Source organism: Aulonocara stuartgranti (assembly GCF_965226115.1).
Source record: "Aulonocara stuartgranti genome assembly, chromosome: 22".
Lineage (NCBI taxonomy): Eukaryota > Metazoa > Chordata > Actinopteri > Cichliformes > Cichlidae > Aulonocara > Aulonocara stuartgranti.
Genome location: NC_138957.1, coordinates 19,712,019 through 19,732,285, shown reverse-complemented (window position 1 = coordinate 19,732,285; position 20,267 = coordinate 19,712,019). Strand labels below are relative to the sequence as shown.

At 41.3% G+C, this 20,267-nt stretch overlaps 1 protein-coding gene across 9 annotated transcripts in view; it reads left to right on the top strand.

Annotated features, from left to right (window-relative positions):
• Positions 1–445: 445 nt before the first annotated feature.
• Positions 446–20,267, top strand: part of spire1a (spire-type actin nucleation factor 1a) — a 33,049-nt gene continuing 13,227 nt past the window's right edge. For all 9 annotated transcript variants that reach the window (XM_082520580.1, XM_082520582.1, XM_082520579.1 and 6 more), the window contains exons 1-4: positions 446–986; positions 5,268–5,299; positions 17,954–18,220; positions 19,685–19,810. In XM_082520580.1, the coding sequence (XP_082376706.1) occupies positions 641–986; positions 5,268–5,299; positions 17,954–18,220; positions 19,685–19,810 (771 nt within the window). In that variant the 5' untranslated portion in view covers positions 446–640. The remainder of the gene's footprint in view (positions 987–5,267; positions 5,300–17,953; positions 18,221–19,684; positions 19,811–20,267) is intronic.

Sequence of the window (20,267 nt, the reverse complement as noted above, 5' to 3'; positions counted from 1 at the left end):
TTCAAGCTGTGTTGAAGACTAAAGGCAGCCATACTGAATATTGACTTTGAAGCTGGTTAGAATTGCACAAACTCTGTTTTTGACTGAAATCCTGTACTTCCAAGTATGTTTGCAAATGTTTCAAGAAATATCTGCGCCCAATTCCCATTTCCTTGAAAAATAGTTATAGGAGTAAGTACGGTACAGTCCACCACATGATTTGTTGACCTTTGTGACACACCTTTTTAAAACAAAAGCCCAAATCAGGTGTGTCGACTCATACTGTATGCTTAGTATTTTTTTAATAAAATATATTTGATAGTTTTATTTTATATAATTTAAAATGATAATTTATTGATTTATATTTTTGATCAAAAAAATATGACCCTTGATTACACACCGGAAGTTCTGTGAGTTATAAAAGACAGGAGTTTTGGCATGTTGCTGATGTTGATTGGTAATTAAACGTTCAGGCTTTAGGACCGCGCGGATCACGTTCTCGGTTGGCTGTGGCTCGGTGTGAACCGTTGGTGCTCCACGGCCACGGTACAGATAACACCTGGCTGACGGACGAGGCTACATCTTATCATGTAGCTGGGCAGCTCTGGGACGTTCCTGTTCGTTTTCCCCTTTACGTTATGCGGACAAAAATGATTTGAGGATGGCCAAACGACCGGGGACTGAGGATGGGATGGTGACTTCGCCCACCGTTCTCCGGAATTTCGCCGCCGATTTGAGCATCGGAGACGTGAACATGGACTGCAGCGACGGAGCCGAGGAGCTCTCTTTAGAAGAAATCCTGGCTTTGTACAGCCAGCCGATAAACGAAGAGCAGGCATGGGCAGTGTGTTACCAGTGTTGTCGGACTTTATCGCAGAAACACCGGAGGAGAAGCTCCAAGTCTGCTGTTGTCTCATCAGCCGAGCACCCGAGAAGGATTGAGGGACCCGGGAATGTGAGGCTCGGGAGAGACGGGACTGTCAAACTGCACTTTGAAGACAACGCAGGTAACTAAACCAACCAACCAAGACCGGGCAGGTGTCCGCTTTAGCTTTGTGTGCTATGAGTAACTGCACAGGTTAAACGAGGGAGACTGGCTTTGAACAGGCAGCCGTCAACAACGACAACAAAAAGCATTTTCCTCCACATCCCTGACAGGCCAAACGAATGGAGCATCCCTACGAAGAGGCCATGTTGTTGTAGCTGCCTGCTTTTAGCCATGTGGCGATTTTGTTTACAGGCGCCTATTAATAATACATCATAGATCACCGCATAGCTGCTGGGGGGGGAGACCACGAAAGCTTGTGTGATGAATTATTTACGTTGCGGGTTTGTTCTCATAACAGCGGCTGATATTTACATCACAAACATGATTCATATTAAAGCTCTGTTTAGACTGGTTTGTGAACAGGGCTGCCTCACAGCCACTCTCCCCTGGAGTACAGCGGTCAGTTAGTCAGCAAACACAAATCACGTGACCTGTTCAAATTGCAGAGCACCTTTTTGGGTGCCAGACTGCGGTGAAACAAAACACTCCCTACAAGCACGAGGCCGGAGACAGATGAGTCATAGCTGCTCTTTGTTGTGACATTTTGGGGTGAATTGGGGACAAATTTGGGGCCAGGAGGCAGAATCCATTCAACAGCAAGGTGCCAGGTGTAGGCTGAGAGGTTCCACGCAATTTAAATCTAGCTGGATGGAAGTTTGTGTACGCACGTTGACTGTATACATCCTCTATATCCACTCTGTTTTTGTTTCCGTCATGCGATTTAGAGGATCCTTGAACTCTTTAATACAGGCTCATTTTCTATACAGATATTTTTGGGTAGTAAATAGACTTTTGTTCTGTGCTTGGCTGTACAGATAGGAAAGCAAGTTATGTTTAATTCAATTCAGATTTTTTTATATGGCACCAAATCACAGCAGTAATCGCCTCAAGATGCTTCACATTGTAGGGTGAAGACCTTAAAATAATACAGAGAAAACCCCACCAGTCAGATGACCCCCCACTATGAGCAAGTGCTTGGCAAAAGTGGGGGGGGGGGGAAACACCCAAACGTTTAACAGGAAGAAACCTTTGCGAGAACCAGGCGGGATGGCAGATATCTGCCACGACCGGTTTGGGGTAAAGGGAGGAAGACACTGTAAGAGAGTCAGAGGTTAATAATAAGTAATGCAGAGAGGTGTATAAACATGGTAAAAAAGAAACACTCAGTGCATCATGGGAAGCCCCCAGCAATCTAGGCCTATTGCAGTGTAACTAAGGGAGGATTGTCAAAATTGTACTTTTAAATATCCTAGGAATAATAAGTAAACCAGCAGTCTGGGAGTGACACGATCTGTTTGGTTGATACGGTACAATGATGTCTTTAAGATAAGCTGGATCTAAAGTGAGAGTAGATGTCTAAGATGAAAACGCTCGACTTCTATAAGACCCACACCAGAAAAACGTATTAGAAGCCAGCAGGTCTCTGTGTACTGAAACTACAGATGAAACTGTAGTGTATCTCTATACACAGGAGAAAGGCTTAGTCTTGTACAACAGCTCAGGTGTGGAGAAAGGTGTGTAATGCCTTTAACTGCATTCCATTAATATTTCAGAGATGAGATTGGGTGTGTCTTTCTGCGCAGCCACATTATGTGGGGAACCTATTTGAACCTTTCTTATTTTTTCCGTCCCCCTGTCTTGAGTTGACCCCTCTGTCCAGCTCTGCCTTGTCTAGACTAACCAGTAATATTGTCTTCCTGTGACTCCGGCTCTCAGAATAAACAGATTCACTTGGTGCTGCTTAGCATCTTTGCACCACCAAAAATAGAACAAATGTGTTGATTAGATGCACTGATTTTCAGAGTGCACATCAGTTCGAGATTATGGGGAGAGTCCTCTGCTGCTCCTCCTCGCTGGTGGCTGGAGTATTTTTGGGACAGCTTGGCCCTGTCCTGATTCCTATTAGGCCTGGTGATGAGAGAGATGTGAGACCTATTAAGCATCCAGCAGCTGAGTGGCTAGTGTACCACACCGGCATAAAATCAGGGCTTATGCAACCTGCATATGGCCTGCATGAGTCAGTGACAAGGTGGCATGATTTGGCCAGCTCCCAGACCACCAACAATAAGCTCCTCAACCCCTCTAGTGATATTGGCCTATATTAAGATTTTGACTGCTGCTGTGGGTGGTTATCAAGAAATCTCAGCAAGCGAAGAAGTGTTTATTTTCGTGACGCACAGCAAACAGAATCGGACTAATAAGCAGCACCAAGTCTTGGCTTATTTTGCGGTGAATCGAGGCGTGATGAACATGCTGCAGTCAGATCGGTTCACATGGAGCATGGGAAAGAATACCTTTGCCTCCTCTCCTGAATGCTGCATCAGACGAGACGTTTACCCTGATTTCAGTGATCCATACCAGCAGGAGCTTCTTTTCCTTCTAAATTTATTTGACTTGCGGGTAGTGATGGTTAAAGACTTAATTATCGTGTCTCTCTGTGAAAGCCGCGAATGCCTTTCAGCAGCACAGAGGCTATTTGAATGGACAGAATAGTCAGGCTGACACTACTCTCCTCTAAATATGTCCGCTGAGATTTACTTGGCCTGCAAGGGTCCTGGCTGAGCCACCGCTCCTCTGCTGGGACAAACAGAGGATCCAGTGTTTCCCGAATGAGTATTCATGAGTAATTGTTGGCTGTTATTTAGTGGCCTGCAACAGAGTTGTTGCACACTATGAAACAAATGTTTTTCATGGATGTGTCCTTGAGCAGGAAGTCTAATTTTATTTGAATAGTTTATGAGTTGAAGCCTAAATGGCACCAGTGTTAGTACGCAGAATGATTGCATCTCTGGCCAAAGTTTCTCATTTATATGCGATGACCTAATTTTACAGTCTGGACTGTTGCTCTTTCATTCTGTACTTTAAACTGTTGCCTCATTCTTACCGGTGGTTATAGGTAGCTCAACTCGCTGCCTCAGGTAACTTAATTAGGGCTGAAGTTCATAATTTTAACTTTAACCAATAGTTAAAAATTCCTAGTCCTCCCAGCACCTGGAATTTTAAAAGTTCCTCGTTTTCTTTCTTTCATGTTGTTTATGGGTGAAAAAACTTTGTAATGATTTGAAGTCATTTGGAGCAGTAGTACCCTCAACAGAGTTGTTGCACAGGCTGAAAATAACCCCTGTATCAACATCCCTGTGTTGGTGTTGTTCCCAGATCATCATGTCACATTATCGTGATGTCATAGTTTTGCGATGTAGAAACACCATCCCGACACACACCGAACCCTGACCCCATAACTGTAACCCAAACCACATCCTAATCCCGAACTCTCCCACATTGGCTGTTATTTTCCACATCGCAAAGCTATGGGAATATGAAATATATGAAATTGTATTGAAAAGGAAAAATTTAGATGTTGGGTCAGGATGTTTTGGAGATATATTTTAATACACTGGATATTTCGAGCATTATTTTTCCATCATGTAAGATGGATATTGTGAACAGACGTTTTTGAACACAAACTGCAGTCTTTTTCTAAACTTAAAGTAATTTTTATGCTGTTGGCATTATTGTTATATTTTTCTTCTGGATACAAAGGAACTGCTTATTTCTATTGATTTTTAGGATGCTTTGTGGACATCTTGCAGCAGTGCTGGGTGGAAAAATAATTGCCTGAAGAGATGTGGAGACCCTGATTTGCTTAGTCTTTTTTATTTTCTTTTTTTCCCCCAAAACATGAAAGATAATGTGTAGTCATTTTTTAAAAAATTTATTACAAAAAACAATAATTGGTAACATTTCACCTTTTATGCAGGTATTTATTGAAAGGTCATAAACTTTAGGTATTGATTTCTTTTATTTTTCTTTCCATTTTAAGCAATGTATCCATGGAAACAAGAGCGAGAGAATGAGAGCAACGTTTCGATGTTTGAATGAAAATACTACTACAAGCAGCCCCCAGTGGCTGGTTTTGACATCTCTGTCTGCCTCAGGCGATGTGCGAGCAGTGTGCCGTGACTTGAGAGGAAAACATAATAATTTATTAACTTGCTCTTTTTACAATCATCTTCAGTGCCGTTGAGTAATTTTGCTCGCGTCTTCTAACCTCCATTTTGGTTTGTAACACCGTGTGAAGTTTTCCTCGCTTCGAGGCGCCTTTGGATGATTTGTACAGTGCGTTCCCATTAATGATTAAGAGGGTGTGTTTGACTTGGTGATTGTTACAGGCAGCTACTTGCACAATAAGTGACATCCTCATTGTATGAGTGAATAACTCTCCTTTCTGCTGTCATTACAGATAAATACCAGTCGGCCCCTACGTCATTAGAGGTGAGTTCACATTCAATTCAATTTAATTCAATTTATGGGTAAAGCAGCAGCAGCACCGACTCATAACAGCAATCACTTTACCTTTCAGTATAAAGCGCCTTAAAGACCCTACGGTAAACCCCAACAATCACACGACCCCCAGTAAGCAAGGACTTGGCAACAGTGGGAAGGAAAAACTCCCTTTTAGCAGGACGAAACCTCCAGCTGAGCCAGGCTCAGGGAGGCAGGGAGGGTCAGTCATCTGCTTTGACCAGTTGGTGGGGTGAGGAGGGGAAGATGGGACAAAAGACACACTGTGGTAGAGAAAGCCAGTAATCAGTTTTGAACACATTTTTTTTTTTTTTTTTTTTTTTTCCTTTCAGTGATCCCAGTAGAACATGTGGACGTTACTTAAACGTTTGAATTAAATGTTTACAGTCTTTTCATTTCACAGGAAGACTAATTTGCTTCAACGCAGACAAAACAATTTCACAATCTGTTGCCATTAGTCTGACCGTCACTGCTCCCATTACCTAGAAGGAACGCTACAAATGGGGTGGCGTGGCAGCTGTGGTGCAGCGTTGTTCACTCTGGCCCTGCAAAAAACATTCCCTCATGTCTTGTGAGTGCAAGCAGATATTAAGCATTAGCCCATTTTCACTTTACAGACTAGGAGAAATATGGGGTGGGGAGCACATCCCAGCCAGACCTGTGATGTGCTTAAACCTGAGCAAGTGGGTAAGAGCGCAATACAAGTAGCGCTCTTCAGTTTGTTCTGCAGTTATTGTTTGTGCTGCACTTAAAAAGAGCAGCTCTGTTGTTGTTCACCGAATGTTGTTGTTCATCGGTTTATTTTTAGCTCTCATTGCGTCAAACCTCATCGCCAAAACCACGTTAAAAGGACATGTGCCCAGTGTGTGTTTGTCCAGCACTATGTGCTGTATAATGTTGGGAGGAGAAGTCTTCATTATGTGTACAGAGAGGATACTTTGTGTAATTGGTCCATCAGGTCTGAGCAGTTTATGTTTGTCTTTGTTCACGTGATCTCAGGCATGCACAGTATGCAGCTGTCCCTGCATGGCTAAGTTTGAAATAGAATTTCTCTTCGTCAGCTGATGGTCAACACTGATTATCTCAGGGCTGAAGCCGACCTGTGGCAGCTTGGTTAGAAGTGAAAATGCTTAACTTGGGTTGGTTTTCTTTGCAAGTTCATGCATCTGCCATTGCATGATTGGTTTCTACAAATAAGCTGGGAAGAGGGTGTGTTTGTTTTTTTTTGTTTTTTTTGTCTTTTGTTTTTTTTTGGTGGTGATAATATCTTTCATAATGGTTATTGTTATCAGGTTTTTCAAAGCGTGAAAGTTCCACTGAGGGAAGTCTGGTTTAAGGCTTTAAAAACTGTATTTATCAGCTTATGCACAAATGTAACCAAAAGAGCACTCGGAGAGAATCTTCTGCAAATCCCAAAGGCTCTTGTCTGATTTTTTTTAATTTTTTAAAAAATTTTATTCATTTATTTATTTATTTTTTAAAGAGTGATAGCGATCTCTTTAGGGGGGAAAAAGGAGGGAAAGATTTCGGCTCGGGTATCACGCAAATTGGTTTTGCTCTTTAAAAAAATTCCCGTCTGCATCTTGCAAGTGGAAATTAATTCTTCTATCCAACCCATCAAGGAAATTGACGCCCAAGTTTCGTTTGTTGTGTCTGTGGATATGCTCCACTTCCCCACCAGGTTTCATGAAACTCCAGTTGTTGGTTTTTGTGTAATCCTGCTGACAGACTGAAAACATGTCTCCACCCTGGGTTTTGCGCTTTGGAGGAATTACCTGTCACCTGGGCAGAGCAGTTTTCCCACGTGATGGTGACAGCGTTGATGTGTTTTATTAGAGCTGGAATTTATTTTTTAAAATCACTGCTTTTATATGGACCAATCATCTGACTTTTCCTTTAGAAGCACTCTGAAGTTTAAATATTTTCAAATCTAAGTTTAGAAATTGTATTTTTGTAATTTCTTTTTAATTGGTGATTTGCATGAGAACCTAGCTCTTGCAGAAATAGCCAATGCCAGACACTAAAAGGGTGAAAACACAAAAGTAAAATAGAGTTAAAGTGAATTGAATTTCATTTTAACTGGGAATGATAATAGTGTTGTCAGAAAACTTTATAAAGACATTTAATTTCAGTATAGCCAATACCTCAGTATAGCCAATACCTCAGTATAGCCAATACCTCAGTATAGCCAATACCTCAGTATAGCCAATACCTCAGTATAGCCAATACCTCAGTATAGCCAATACCTCAGTATAGCCAATACCTCAGTATAGCCAATACCTCAGTATAGCCAATACCTCAGTATAGCCAATACCTCAGTATAGCCAATACCTCAGTATAGCCAATACCTGTAAAATGCTTTAAATTAAACCTGCTGAGCATAAGCATGTTAGCATTGTCTGTCTGGACGGGCTGGCATGCTCAACTAGTGATCCGATCACTGCTGTAACTGCCTGCCTCTAAGAGCTGGTAACTGCGTTTCAGCTTAATTTAATAATGTAAAGTCTTCTGACATTAATTAGAACTGTAAATTCATCCCATTGTTTTCTCCTGACCAATCTGCCTTCGGATAATTTGGGAAAATTGATTTATATCCCTTGCACACAAAAGGTGCAAAGGTGTTTATGGCCCAATTCCTGTGCTCCTAATTCTTGACTTTACATGTTTTTGTTGTGTCTTAGTCGCTTGTGGAAGTGAGTCAGCCACTACCCCTCTCTCTTACCTCTGCTTCTAGTTTTTGGAGCAAATCACTAGCTTGTTAACACCTGCTTTACAACCAGTAAAAATGGGTGTAATGGGTAATCAGTAATGCTAGAGAAAAAAAATAATCTTTTCCTGACATTAAAAACGGTGGCATATTTGGCTTTCTCTTCTAGTGCTCGGTCATCTTTTAGGAAAAAATGTTTGAGTTGTACTGTGCACCTTCTGTTGTAGCCTACAGGACAAGCTTAACCTAGTTTGTCCTCATCTGAAGATTAAGGTGAGATTACTGCTAGTATCCTATTACAAGGTCCAGAGGTTGCCAGATCTGCACTTTGGGGCCAAAATGATTAGTTTTCCAGTAGGGCTGCCACAAACGATTATTTTGATAGTCGACTAGTCACCGATTATTTATGCGATTAGTCGACTAATCAGATCATCATCCACTGGACGTAAAACTACAGCTTATTGCACCAGCAGCATCTGCTCTTATATAACTATCATTAGCTTACAGCTTTAAGCTTTTAAGGTGCTAACTAAAAATAAAGACAAGATGATAGTTTATTCAATTTTAATGAAATTTGCAGATTGTTTCGGTAAAGTTTAATAAACTCCTTGCTATCTAAAATATAACAGGACACCGGAGTATATTCTCCAGCATCTCACACTTCTGATAATCAGCTGTCTGTTTGACGTTTATTCAGCTGTGTAAAAACTATAACTTTAATCTCAGCCAAACCGATTTACTCAGGAACAAATAAAATACAAAAAAAAAAAAAAAAAAAGCCAAACAACAACATTTTTAATTTATCTAAGTGACTCATATATATTTAACCTGAGTCGCGAAAGACGGCGGTGGGTTTGAAAACAATTTGCCGGGAGTCCGGTGTTCTCACGGCGCTAGTGACCTAGCCCCCGGCTAGCTATCGAGCTAGTGGGTAACAGACGTCTCCGAAAACGTCGGAGCGCTTTTGAAAATATGTGGTGTCCTGATAAACTGAGCCGATATTTGAGGTTTACACAGCTACATTCTCGCCTGAAAATATGTTAAACGTTTATTTTGTGACCCAGAAAGAATAATAAGAGTAATATTAAAACTAACTAGCTACCGCCATTGTTGGAAACTAAGCTGGGCCGCGCTATGAATTCTGGGACACAGCTGCTTCTTCTTCTTCTTCGGGGTTTAACGGCAGCTGGCATCCTTGTACATGCTGTGCTGCCATCTTCTGTTTCAGTCCGTTATTACACTCTTAAATCCTGCTATTATTCCTGCGTCTTTTGCGATCTTACAAAGCTTCAAACGACGCGTCGACTATTAAATCAGTCGTCGACGATTTTGATAGTCGACGTAATCGTGACTAGTCGACAAATCGTGGCAGCCCTATTTTCCAGTATAATGTTTGAAGTAAACCCTTGGAATTAATATAGATTGTAGTGGGCTGAGGTTTAGCTTTAGGGATTCTCAGAAAATTGGAGTTAATGCAACCTGTCTTTAGGTCTGTTTTTCTACTGCTTAAAACATTATACCCTTAAAGATCAGTTTAAAGTCCATGTGGGGACCATCATGTTGTGTTTTGTAGATTAAGCTTCTCAGATTGGGTAGAAATTGCATATATTTGCATTTCAGCATCGTGCAGTTGTGACTTCCGCTCTGTAGTGGGTTAAGCAGGTGCTGCTATGAGGGTTCTGTAAGCGCAGGGGCTGGATGTTTCTCCCTTCACCCTTATGTATGTCACTGGAGGTTATAAGCCTTGTCCCTGCAGAGACTGCCCTTCAGTTGTGTCAGCTTTGATGAAAGAGTGCACATTTGTGGAAGAAACAGGGTTTTCTTTATGTAGATCTCAGGCACGGCCGAGGATTGTTCTGATCTGTTTTCTGCATGCTTGTTTGTAGACGCAGCTTTTGAATTCAGTCGCAGTCCCCCGGGGTGAGTCTCAGTTGGATCCCTGTATGCCCAACATGTACCAGTGACCTCATTATGGCCTGTATTTATATAGCACTTTACTAGTCCCTAAGGACCCCAAAGCGCTTTACATATCCAGTCATCCACCCATTCACACACAGGTGATGGCAAGCTACATTGTAGCCACAGCCACCCTGGGGCGCACTGACAGAGGCGAGGCTGCCGGACACTGGCGCCACCGGGCCCTCTGACCACCACCAGTAGGCAACGGGTGAAGTGTCTTGCCCAAGGACACAACCGAGACTGTCCGAGCCGGGGCTCGAACCGGCAACCTTCCGATTACAAGGCGAACTCCCAACTCTTGAGCCACAATCGCCCATTATGTTGCACCCTGCTTTTATTCAAATTGATCAATTGATTTTTTTGGGGGGATGCTGACTGCTTTTCTTTTAAAGCGGCTGGCATTACAGTCCCTGAGGTTACATTTCTGCCTGTACAAGAAAATTCACACAGAAACTAAACCGCAGGGATCTGTTTAGCATTTAGTGCTATTCTGGTCAAGGTTTTCTATTTATATCTAACACTGAAGAAGCTCTTGCTCAGTATTTATTTTTATTGTTTCTTTTTTTATGTGGTCCAGCCAGGCTTGAGAGATTAATATTTTTCTCCTACTTGGTCTGTCAAGTCTATAAAGTTATCAGATCTTTAGCTCTTTGTGGTTTTTGGAACAAGAGGAGCTGTTTTTCTGCTGTGCCATAGAAGCTGTCTGTCAGATTTGTGGTGTTTAGAGCTACTTTAGGGATTCTGACAGCATTTAGGTCAAACTCAGTGGGAGGACTTTTCCAGCTGGTGATTAGTGTATTTCACTGCAGCCTTTAAACTCTGTAGGTTTGTGCTTTTCAGAGCATGTTTTTTTTTTTTTTTTTTTTTAAATCCACACACTGCCATTGGCTTGAAGCTGTTTGATTAAAAGCTGATTCTTTGTGTGATGTATTCAGTCTCAGCTCATGTGTAGTTTTTATCTGTATGTGCCTTTTTTCTTTCAAAAATGTTATCCTGCATTTTCAGTGTCTGCTTTTATGCCAGTTTCCTATTGAAGTGGAAATGATCATATGTAACATCAGAGCTGACTGTTCTCAGGGCTCAGCGTTTTCCAGTTGACTTCACTGATGAATGCAAACTCAGCTGAGTTTGACCTGAAGACGTAAAGAAGCTCCGTCTTCTGTCCCACTCTGAAGTGGGAAGGTGATGCTTCAGACCGGAGGAGGCTGAGCATCCGCTCCTGCAGTGGAAGACCTCACGGTTTAACTTTGGTTATGTAACTGTCTGTGTTGCGGTGGCTTCACTCTACTGCTGCAGCAAATACTGAAGGCGGCTTATCTGATGTCTTTGTGAAATCTACAGGCCGCAGTGATACCCAGGGCTGTGCGATTGTGTTACCTCTGCTCCAGGAATCTGTTCGGGTAGTTGGTGTAGTCTGCAAAAGGGAAACTGTCTCCATTTCCGGTTCCACTACAGCTTGGAGAGTAGCTGGACAGTGTTTGTAGACACGTCCATCACTTTCATGCAAATTCCAACTGCATTACTGACTATAGTAGTGACCTAAGCAATCACAAGGAGGGATTTTTCTTTTCTCCAAATCAGTAATGCACGTTCTTCCCTCACGACAGGTGGCTGACAGATGGTCATGAACTGACCTTCATAGGACTGCGTGACTGGTCATTAAAAATCATGCAACTGCTTTCAACTGGTCAGGAAATCCTAATTTCTCTCCTCAAGCCCAGTGGTTGCCAGATGGGACTTTATTTGCCCGATCTTACATTGTCATCGTGATTGTCATTTGTCCGAGATGGTGGACAAGTTAACATTATGTGGTTACGTGTCTGCAAAAACCTCAATAAGCAAATTTCATTTCATTAATGGCCACATCAAGGGCCAGATATGCAGTTTATTGATATGCTTTAATTTTCTTATAAAAAGAAATGTTGGAGGTCACAGAGGCTTCGTACAGGCAGTTCTGTCCACAGAAAGCTGTTCTCGCACATGCTTCTACAAGTATCACCTAACACGTTTCATAGATCCGAACTTATGGCTGTGTCAAAAAGATCATGTAGTTCACGTGCATCAGAGCCTGGTGCTGAAATTAGCCATGATAAAATCTACATTTTCAGTTTAAAGATGAACCAAAAACCTCAAATTGGCCTCTGTGACTTGGACATTTCCTCTTGTGTGATGTGGAAATGATGACGACAATATTAGACTTGAGCTTTTGCTATAGTTGAAATGTTTTTAAGCTCAGCAAGCTCAGCACCCTCTTAATCACTAGTGAAACTTTGAGTTTACTCACCTGTACCTTGAACCTTACCTTGAGGATTATTTGACTAGTACTATGTTTAATGATCAGACTAGTTGTAAATTCTGCATAAATTGGGTAGAGGTCTCAGCAGCACAGGAGCCTGACTTCTTTCTGCTTTGCTCGTGTGAGGATGTGCTGCTCTTCAGCACAAACGACTCATTCTTTGCACATCTGCGTAAGCGCTGACTCACCGATGGTTTTCCCTCCATCTTGGTTGCTCCTTGTACTGCTTTTCAGCTTATACAACTACAAGAACTACAACTATACAAGAGAATGTAAACAGTTGAGTTTTTTGCGATCTATTTAAAATAGTGAAAATTTGAATTGGCTACACATAAAACATACTGTAGTAGGAAGAGTTCTGTTTCGCTCAAAAACCCACATTGAACTGCACTTTGCAGAATAGGTTTCTGTGCTTTAATGTTGGTAAAACACTGTTTTTCCTCACGCTGTAGACTGCTGGAGCACATTTTCTCACCCTTTGTTTAAAACTCCTTCTTTAACATCCTAAACCTAGTCTGCTTAGCTGGTTCAATGAAAATATGGCAAAGCTGGTTACATAGTCATGGTGTTTCCTGGCTTAAAATAGTCCTTTGGAGGCTCATTATATGCATAAACTCTATTGGTCCACATAAAGTTAAACAAAAAGTCTGTATTTGCTTGCCTAACATTAGGCTGTGTATTTTCCAGGCTAATTTTGGTGAATTTGAGTAAGTAAAAATGACAAAACCTCACCAAAAATGCTTATATTTATATTTGCTCTGTGGTTTATTTAACCATCAGACAACCAAGGTTAGTTGTATGACAGATTAATGACTTTTCCAAGCAAATACATGCACGCACACACTCCTCCCTAGCTGTTGAGACAAAAAAATGTGCTTACTTATGAGTTCTTTATTTTATTGTCAGACAACTACTGTCTGAGTGTGCACCTAGTACAGACCTGTTTTAACTAATTAACTGTGGAAATACTCCCAAATTTGCTGATCTGCTTCTTTGGAAGGGAAAAGGAAAGCTGCATCTAAATCTAACTTTTTTTTTTTTTTTTTTTTTAAATAGTTTCATACACTAAAAATATATGTTCCAATTATTGTGAATTGTGATCTGCCTTTTTGGTTCAAGAGTGAACATGAAATCTGTGAGGTGGACAAAGGTTATTCATGAATGAGGAATTCTTTTTGTATTTTGTCACAGATTCTTAAGATAATGCCTCTGGCACAGGGAAGTAGATTCTCTATGTAAAATCCCTCATTGTTAAAAACTTTCCCCTTGCAGTGATGTAATGCAGCTGGTTATTATCTTTCTTTGTGGAGGTTGAGGGAAAGTGCACTCTATTTTGAGTGGATTGGTGATTCACAATCTTGAGGATGCTTGTAAACTTTCTGAGAAAGCCTGTCACGGAGCTCAAGCTGAATTCATTCTGTGTTACGATTTTCTTTTTCTTTGGCACCCAGATGACTCATCCTGCTGCATTTCCTACTAGGCATTTTTAAACACTGGTCATATCCCGTGTTACCTGCTGTGGCTGCCTGGGGAATTTACTTGGAGCCTTATTCACCTAATAGTTTGCTACCACACTTATCCCGTAGCTTAAACCCCAGCAGTGGTTTTCCTGGCTGCCTTTCACAGCTGTTTACCCACATGCTTCCTCTTCCTCCACCTCACTGCCTCAATCCTCTGAATCACAAGTCTTCAGATGTGACTGTTTTCAGTTACTCACCACAATCTATATTTTCCTTATTTCCTCTCCTGTTTTCTTTTCAATAAGTCTGGCTTTTGATACTTAAGATGCCTCTTCCCCATTCCTTCTGACTTGAACTCAAAGGAACTTTCTCCATATGTCGCTGAACAGAATTATTTAGCTGCTGTGTTGGTTGACCTGTGGCCCGTTCCCACTAAACACTGATTCTTCCATCCTTCAGCTCCCTTTGAGTTAAGGTTACCAGTTGGGGTCTGGTAACCTTAACTCCAGTCGGAGTCTGTGAGCCGTCATAGGGTGAGAGGCGAGATAAATCCTGTTCACCTAACCCTATGGACCATATGTGGCAAAATTCATCCAAATTATCGGGAATATTGTACTTGGTGCTTAATTATTGTATTAAACAGTGATCCTTACTGTGCTAGTTGCTGTTGAACCACTGGACAATCACTGAAACTAATTTTGTGTTTGATTAGAAAATTTGATTCAAACAGTAACTGTTGGCTAAACGTACTCTTGACCCACCACTACAGAAAATGTCCTTAACTGGACATGTAGTATAGTGAGACTGCTTAGCCTGGACATGAAAACACGAGGTTTCTTATGTATACGTGGTGCAGTATAAAGCTGATGATCCTTTTTGCCTGTGAATGAGATCCCCATGTGCAGACGGTCACTCCTGAATTTCCTAGTTTCCCTGCCCACTACAGTGCATGTTGTACTACAGATGGATTAAAAGGTTGCATAATAAGACACTAAGGAATAGGATATTTGTTTTAGCCTGGGAACAGGATTATCAACTGCACACAGAGATGATTGAGGAATGATAACGATGTAACACTATGAAAGCAATCTTTTCCCAGTGAGAATAGGTGGGTTGATTTTTGGAAATTGAGAGAATCTATTCCTGCTTTTTTTTTTTTTTTTTTCTTCTTCCTTTCTGGGGGGCATTTTTTAAATCTTTTGATGTTTAATAGGCAAACAAATTGTATTATTGGTTATAATCCAATATGCATATCTGTGCACAGACTTTGAAGAGCAGGTGCTCACGTCAGAAAAAGCCATTATAAAATAATAAGAAAATATTGAGTTGCACACAGTAGCAGACGCTTTCCTTGCTTGCGTACTTACCGATTTATTTATATCTATGAAAATATTTTCATAAAGAGTCGGTGATCTTATTCAATTTCATAATGTTCCAAAATATCATACACTTAAGTAATGAAAATGATGAAAAATCGATAAAATTTACAGTGATGTGTTGTGACTCCACAAAGATATGTTGAGGACTAATGCTCATGACATTATGATCACATGGTTCTTTCTGTTGTCACACATGGGGTCCAACAGAGCTCAGGTGATTTTAAAGCAGAATAGCTTGCTTTTTATAAGTGGGCTGTTACTGCTTATGTTCGTCCGGCTGTAATCGTATCTCAACTTCATAATGCTGACAAACGTGGACGAAGCTAGTGCAAACACGGTCGTTACCTGGCTGTCGCTAATAAAAGCAGGTCAGAGCCATGCTGCTGCTCCTCTGGGTGCTGCAACGGCACGCATAGCTGGCTGTGAAGATAAGATGGCTGGGCCAGGCATTGTTGGGCAGAGGTTAGTTTTTGTTTAATAAAATTGGAAATTAATTATATACAGTTTTTAAAATCCCAATGCGTTGAATTAACTGAAACTGATGCCCATTCAGAACTCTCTTTCACCATGATCATGGGTTCAGAATTTTTTGTCTGACCCTGTGATTCCTCAGATATGTTACCAGACCCGTTTTGGCTTTTGGACTATACAAACAAAACAAACAACACAAAAAACAACAACATTTAAGCTACAATGTGCTGCACCTTGATGTACCAGGACATCAAATACATTGTCACAACTGTGAAAATGGATCGTACAGTATCCAAGTAAAATCCCACACTCTAGAACTGCGTGGTTTGTGTCAGTTATTTTAGTAGTCAGTCTGATTAAATGAGTTTCTTTTCGCCTTGTTGACCTTAACATACCTAAACGTGTGCACTCCACACCCTTCTCTTCCATGTAGTACACTCCCAGACTCCAAAGACGAGTGCAGTGCTGTTTTTGGCACCAAACCAGCGCATATCCAGCCATGCCCATCAGAACTAGCTTCACTCACAGCAACGGTCTGTTTTGTTTGGGACGCCTCCCTCTTTCAACAATACACATCTGGAAATAGAATATGCAGTGCAGTAATGACAGAGCATTTATTTAATGGCTCTGGTGACAAGTGGCAAACAAAATAAACACAGAAGTTATGGCAAAATTTACTGAAGTCAATTTTTGTGTTTGCTGCTGAAACTTCAGGTGAAGTGCTCTGTATCCTTAGCCTTTGAGTATCAAAGGATGTCCACGTGCGGAATAGTATTTTAATTTTTGTGGGTACTTTGCTAAATGTCTTCACTCCCACCGCGCTCTGATTGAAATCATTTGGCCCGGTCATAACGATATCTGACGTTTCCAAGGTTGTTTCAGGTCGACTGGCCAATACTTCCGACACTTGTTGACCTCAGACCGAGGGTTAGATCAGTGAACTAAGTGCGCTGATGTAAAACTAGCAGTTTTGTGTGATCTGATAGTTGTTTGAAACATCAGGAAAGAAAAAAAAAAATGAAGGTCATGTCCTACTAATTAATGAGAGAAGGCAGTGATGAAATGAAATCATCTCCTGGATTATGGTAATTATTAAGTTTCAGTCGGATACACTGGCCTTTTTACTCATTCACTTTGAAGACGTGAACTGTCCTCCGTTCAGGTGAACTGAGGTTTGTTGTAGATACGGTTGTTTATCTGAGTAAGGCAAGGGTACTATGAAATGAGGCTTGTTCCATGAGGATGTGCTGGTGTGCTTTTAATTATAGCGGAGCAGGAGGAGACAAAAAGCTGAATGTCGTCTGTCAGCTGGAAAGAACATAATGTTGGCATAGTTAACTTGGAGTAAACAGATTTCAGCAGATGGGAAAGAAATGTTTTTACCCCTCGAGCTAAGAAGAGCCACCGATTTGAACCAATACAGTGAAGACTTACAGCAGAGTATTACTGCATTTGCTTTCTGCAAATACGATACTGAGGACATATGACATTGAATACAGTATAAAGGAAGTTTGTGGAGTGACCGACGTGATTACTCATTAAACGTGGTCTGATTTCATCAAGCTGAAGTTGTCTGGCCATAGTTCGCTCCTGCTTCTGCAGTATTGGTCAGAATTTAACCAAACTTGCAATGATCACCCAAATTGTGATCATAGTCACAGTCAAGGTCATTGTTGTTGGTCTCAGTGGATTTTAATTATTAGTGTGCACAATCCCGCTAACTAGTGACAAGAAAACGTATCCTTTTCTTTCTGTAGTTCACACATTACATGTGAATTGTGATGATTGTGAGACGCATGAGCTGCTATTCACTCACGGCGGCGTAACATCCGATTGAGCCATGTAAGAATAAAGGAGGTGTTTATCCAGAGAATTCGCACAGTGAGCAGAAGTCATGGTTGTTGCCTCCTTGATGCTCTGCAGAACATTTTCTATTGTCAGGAAACATGTCCGACTGAGACTCGCGTGACATTATGAAGCATTCATGTGTGGAAATCCTTTTCATCATAACTATTCAAAACACAATTCGACTTATCGAATGCATAAACGTTGTACTGTTCATGCCTTTAACACAATGAGTAATCACTCACATTGCGTGCTAGAAAAAGTAAGCAAACCTATGTGCTAAAGACTGATATTCTTTTTGGTGTTCCAGTTTAGGAGATGATGAAAGTTGTCAGTGTGTGCACCTTTAGAAGTGATCCTCACAATAATTAAAGTCAACACTTGCAAGTACAACTGTTTGTTTCAGAATTTATCTGTTGTTCAAGCCCCTGAGTGCCTAAAGCTACAAAATGTAAAATCAACTTGGTGGCCTGTACAAAATAATAACCTACAACCTCTTCTTTTTAGGTTATTGACTCACTGGGTGTCATGATCTACAAAGCTCTAGACTATGGCCTCAAAGAAAACGAAGAGCGCGAGCTCAGCCCGCCGCTGGAGCGCCTCATCGACATGATGACCAACACGGAGGAAACGGAGAGTGACCCCTGTCCCGACGAGGGCTACGAGGCCACAGAAGAAGAGGATGAATGCGAAGAGGAGGAGGAAGGGGACCTCGTGTCTGATGGCTCCAGCAGTACAATCAGTAGCATCCGGAGCTATCGAGACATCATCATGGTAGGGTTTAATTTTATTAAGATACACATGTAATCGGTTTGCAATGAGAGCTTAGTTTGTCTGCCAGATTCCTTGAGTACATAAATCTGTTCTCAACACGTGCTGCTTCTATTAACTCTAATAATTAACTACAGTGTTCCTGCTGTAGAGCTTCATCAGTCTGATCACTTGGTCCATAATGGATTGAAATGGCAGAGCAAATTGAAATAAAGCAAAGCTATCGCAGGCATATGAAATGTGTGGCTTTCTGTTTTGTGTGGAATAAACTGCCGTATAGTTTGTGTGCTTGCCACATTTTTACAGCTGGCTTATTAAGAAAGCAGTGCAGCCGCATGTAATCACCCCAGCACAAACGTTTTCCCCTGATAGAAGCTGTCACACTGTAAATTCCCCAAGTAGCTTCTGAATAAGACAGGTAATTATAGCCCTGTAAACACACTGGTATTAAGGGAATGGGGTTCCAGCGAAACGTGAAGCTGGTACAGTATGACAGGACCTGCTAGCTGGCATCCTACTTAGACAGGAATATTTAAATGTTAAAGTGCCGAATGGGTTTGCTCATTGCTCTTGTACAATGGAGTGAACGGAGGCTACATGAGCTGGTATTGTTCTACTGAAAGTGAGTTAGGGGTTTGGATCCAGCCACATTTATGCCAATTATGGCTCATCAAATGAAGCCCTGAGTTTAACATCAAATTTAACTCCATATTCTTATGTTTGCACACTTGATTTCCAGAAGTCGTGCTGTTATTTTGCAGTTTCACTTGGTTTTTCCATATAAACACTTTTTTTGCATGTTTCCACAGAGAATTGTTATCAGTAGAAACAATGGAAACGACAGCTGCTGTGATATTTTAAGAATGTTTTAACTCTCACTTCTCAGGTGTCATATCACCTGTTATTTTCCCATCGTGACAAGAAGGCGTCTGTTTGCAGAGTCAGACATTTTTTCAGCTTGCCAAGCCCTTGAAAATATGCCATCCATCTGGTTCGGTATTGTTTTTTTTGGAGATTATTTGACAGCGCATGCATAACTCCTTCAGGTAACTCTTATTGTCACAACAATTGGACTCGGATACCACGCAGGTCGGAGCTTTAAATGGTGCGCAACCAGTGATTGTCAAGCAGTGTTGTTCCAGCTGGACAAGCAGGTTTAGTGTTATTTTTGTCAAGTTCCCCAACATCACACGAGCCTTTAGCCACGCATGAGGCATGACTGAGAATTAAAATGCCCACTTTGGTCCAGATTGGAGTTAAATTAGTCTCAATAGGGTTACAAAAGTGTACAAAGTGTATGATCCACAAGCATAAAGACGATTTACAAATGTACATAAAGGTTTGTGTGTAATTTGGAGTACTGACAAATGTGTGCTTCAATCCACACACAGATATAAAGCAGCTTTATTGATTGTTTATTCCATAAGCACCAGTATATGTAATACATTGCATTCTTTGCCTCTACAGCTATGTTCTTCCCACCTACCCAGTCCATCAGATGCCCCCAACCATTACCAGGCTGTGTGCCGGGCTCTGTACGCCGAGAGCAGAGAACTGCGCACTTTCTTGGAGAAGATCAGGAGTGCCAAGGAGGTATGAACTTTTGATGTGTGACATTATGACGTTATTGCTAATTGAAGTGCAGATGAGTGCGACAGTCTTCTGCACTTACCTATTTTAAATGTTATCGCTACATTTCCAAAGTTGGGTGAACTTTTATGTAAGTCACTCAAGAACTAAGAGGGCACGTCACAAATTTCTCATATTATAAACATGAGTGCTAAGAAAAACTGATGGACAGAACAGACTGTGAGAAAGGACCAAACTCTTTTCTAACGGTTTTACCACTCTGGTTTGGTACATATGTTTGCTTAAACTGCTGGAATAGGGATCTATTCGGCCAACGGACTTATTGCTGGGGAAAGAAAATCCCAGAGTGGTGCCCAGAAGCAGAAACAACAGTCCACGAAGTGATTATAGTACAGATTGACTGAGACGGTGGGTGTCCCTGGATGACCCTCTTGTTAGGCCAGCCATGAGCTCGAGTGCT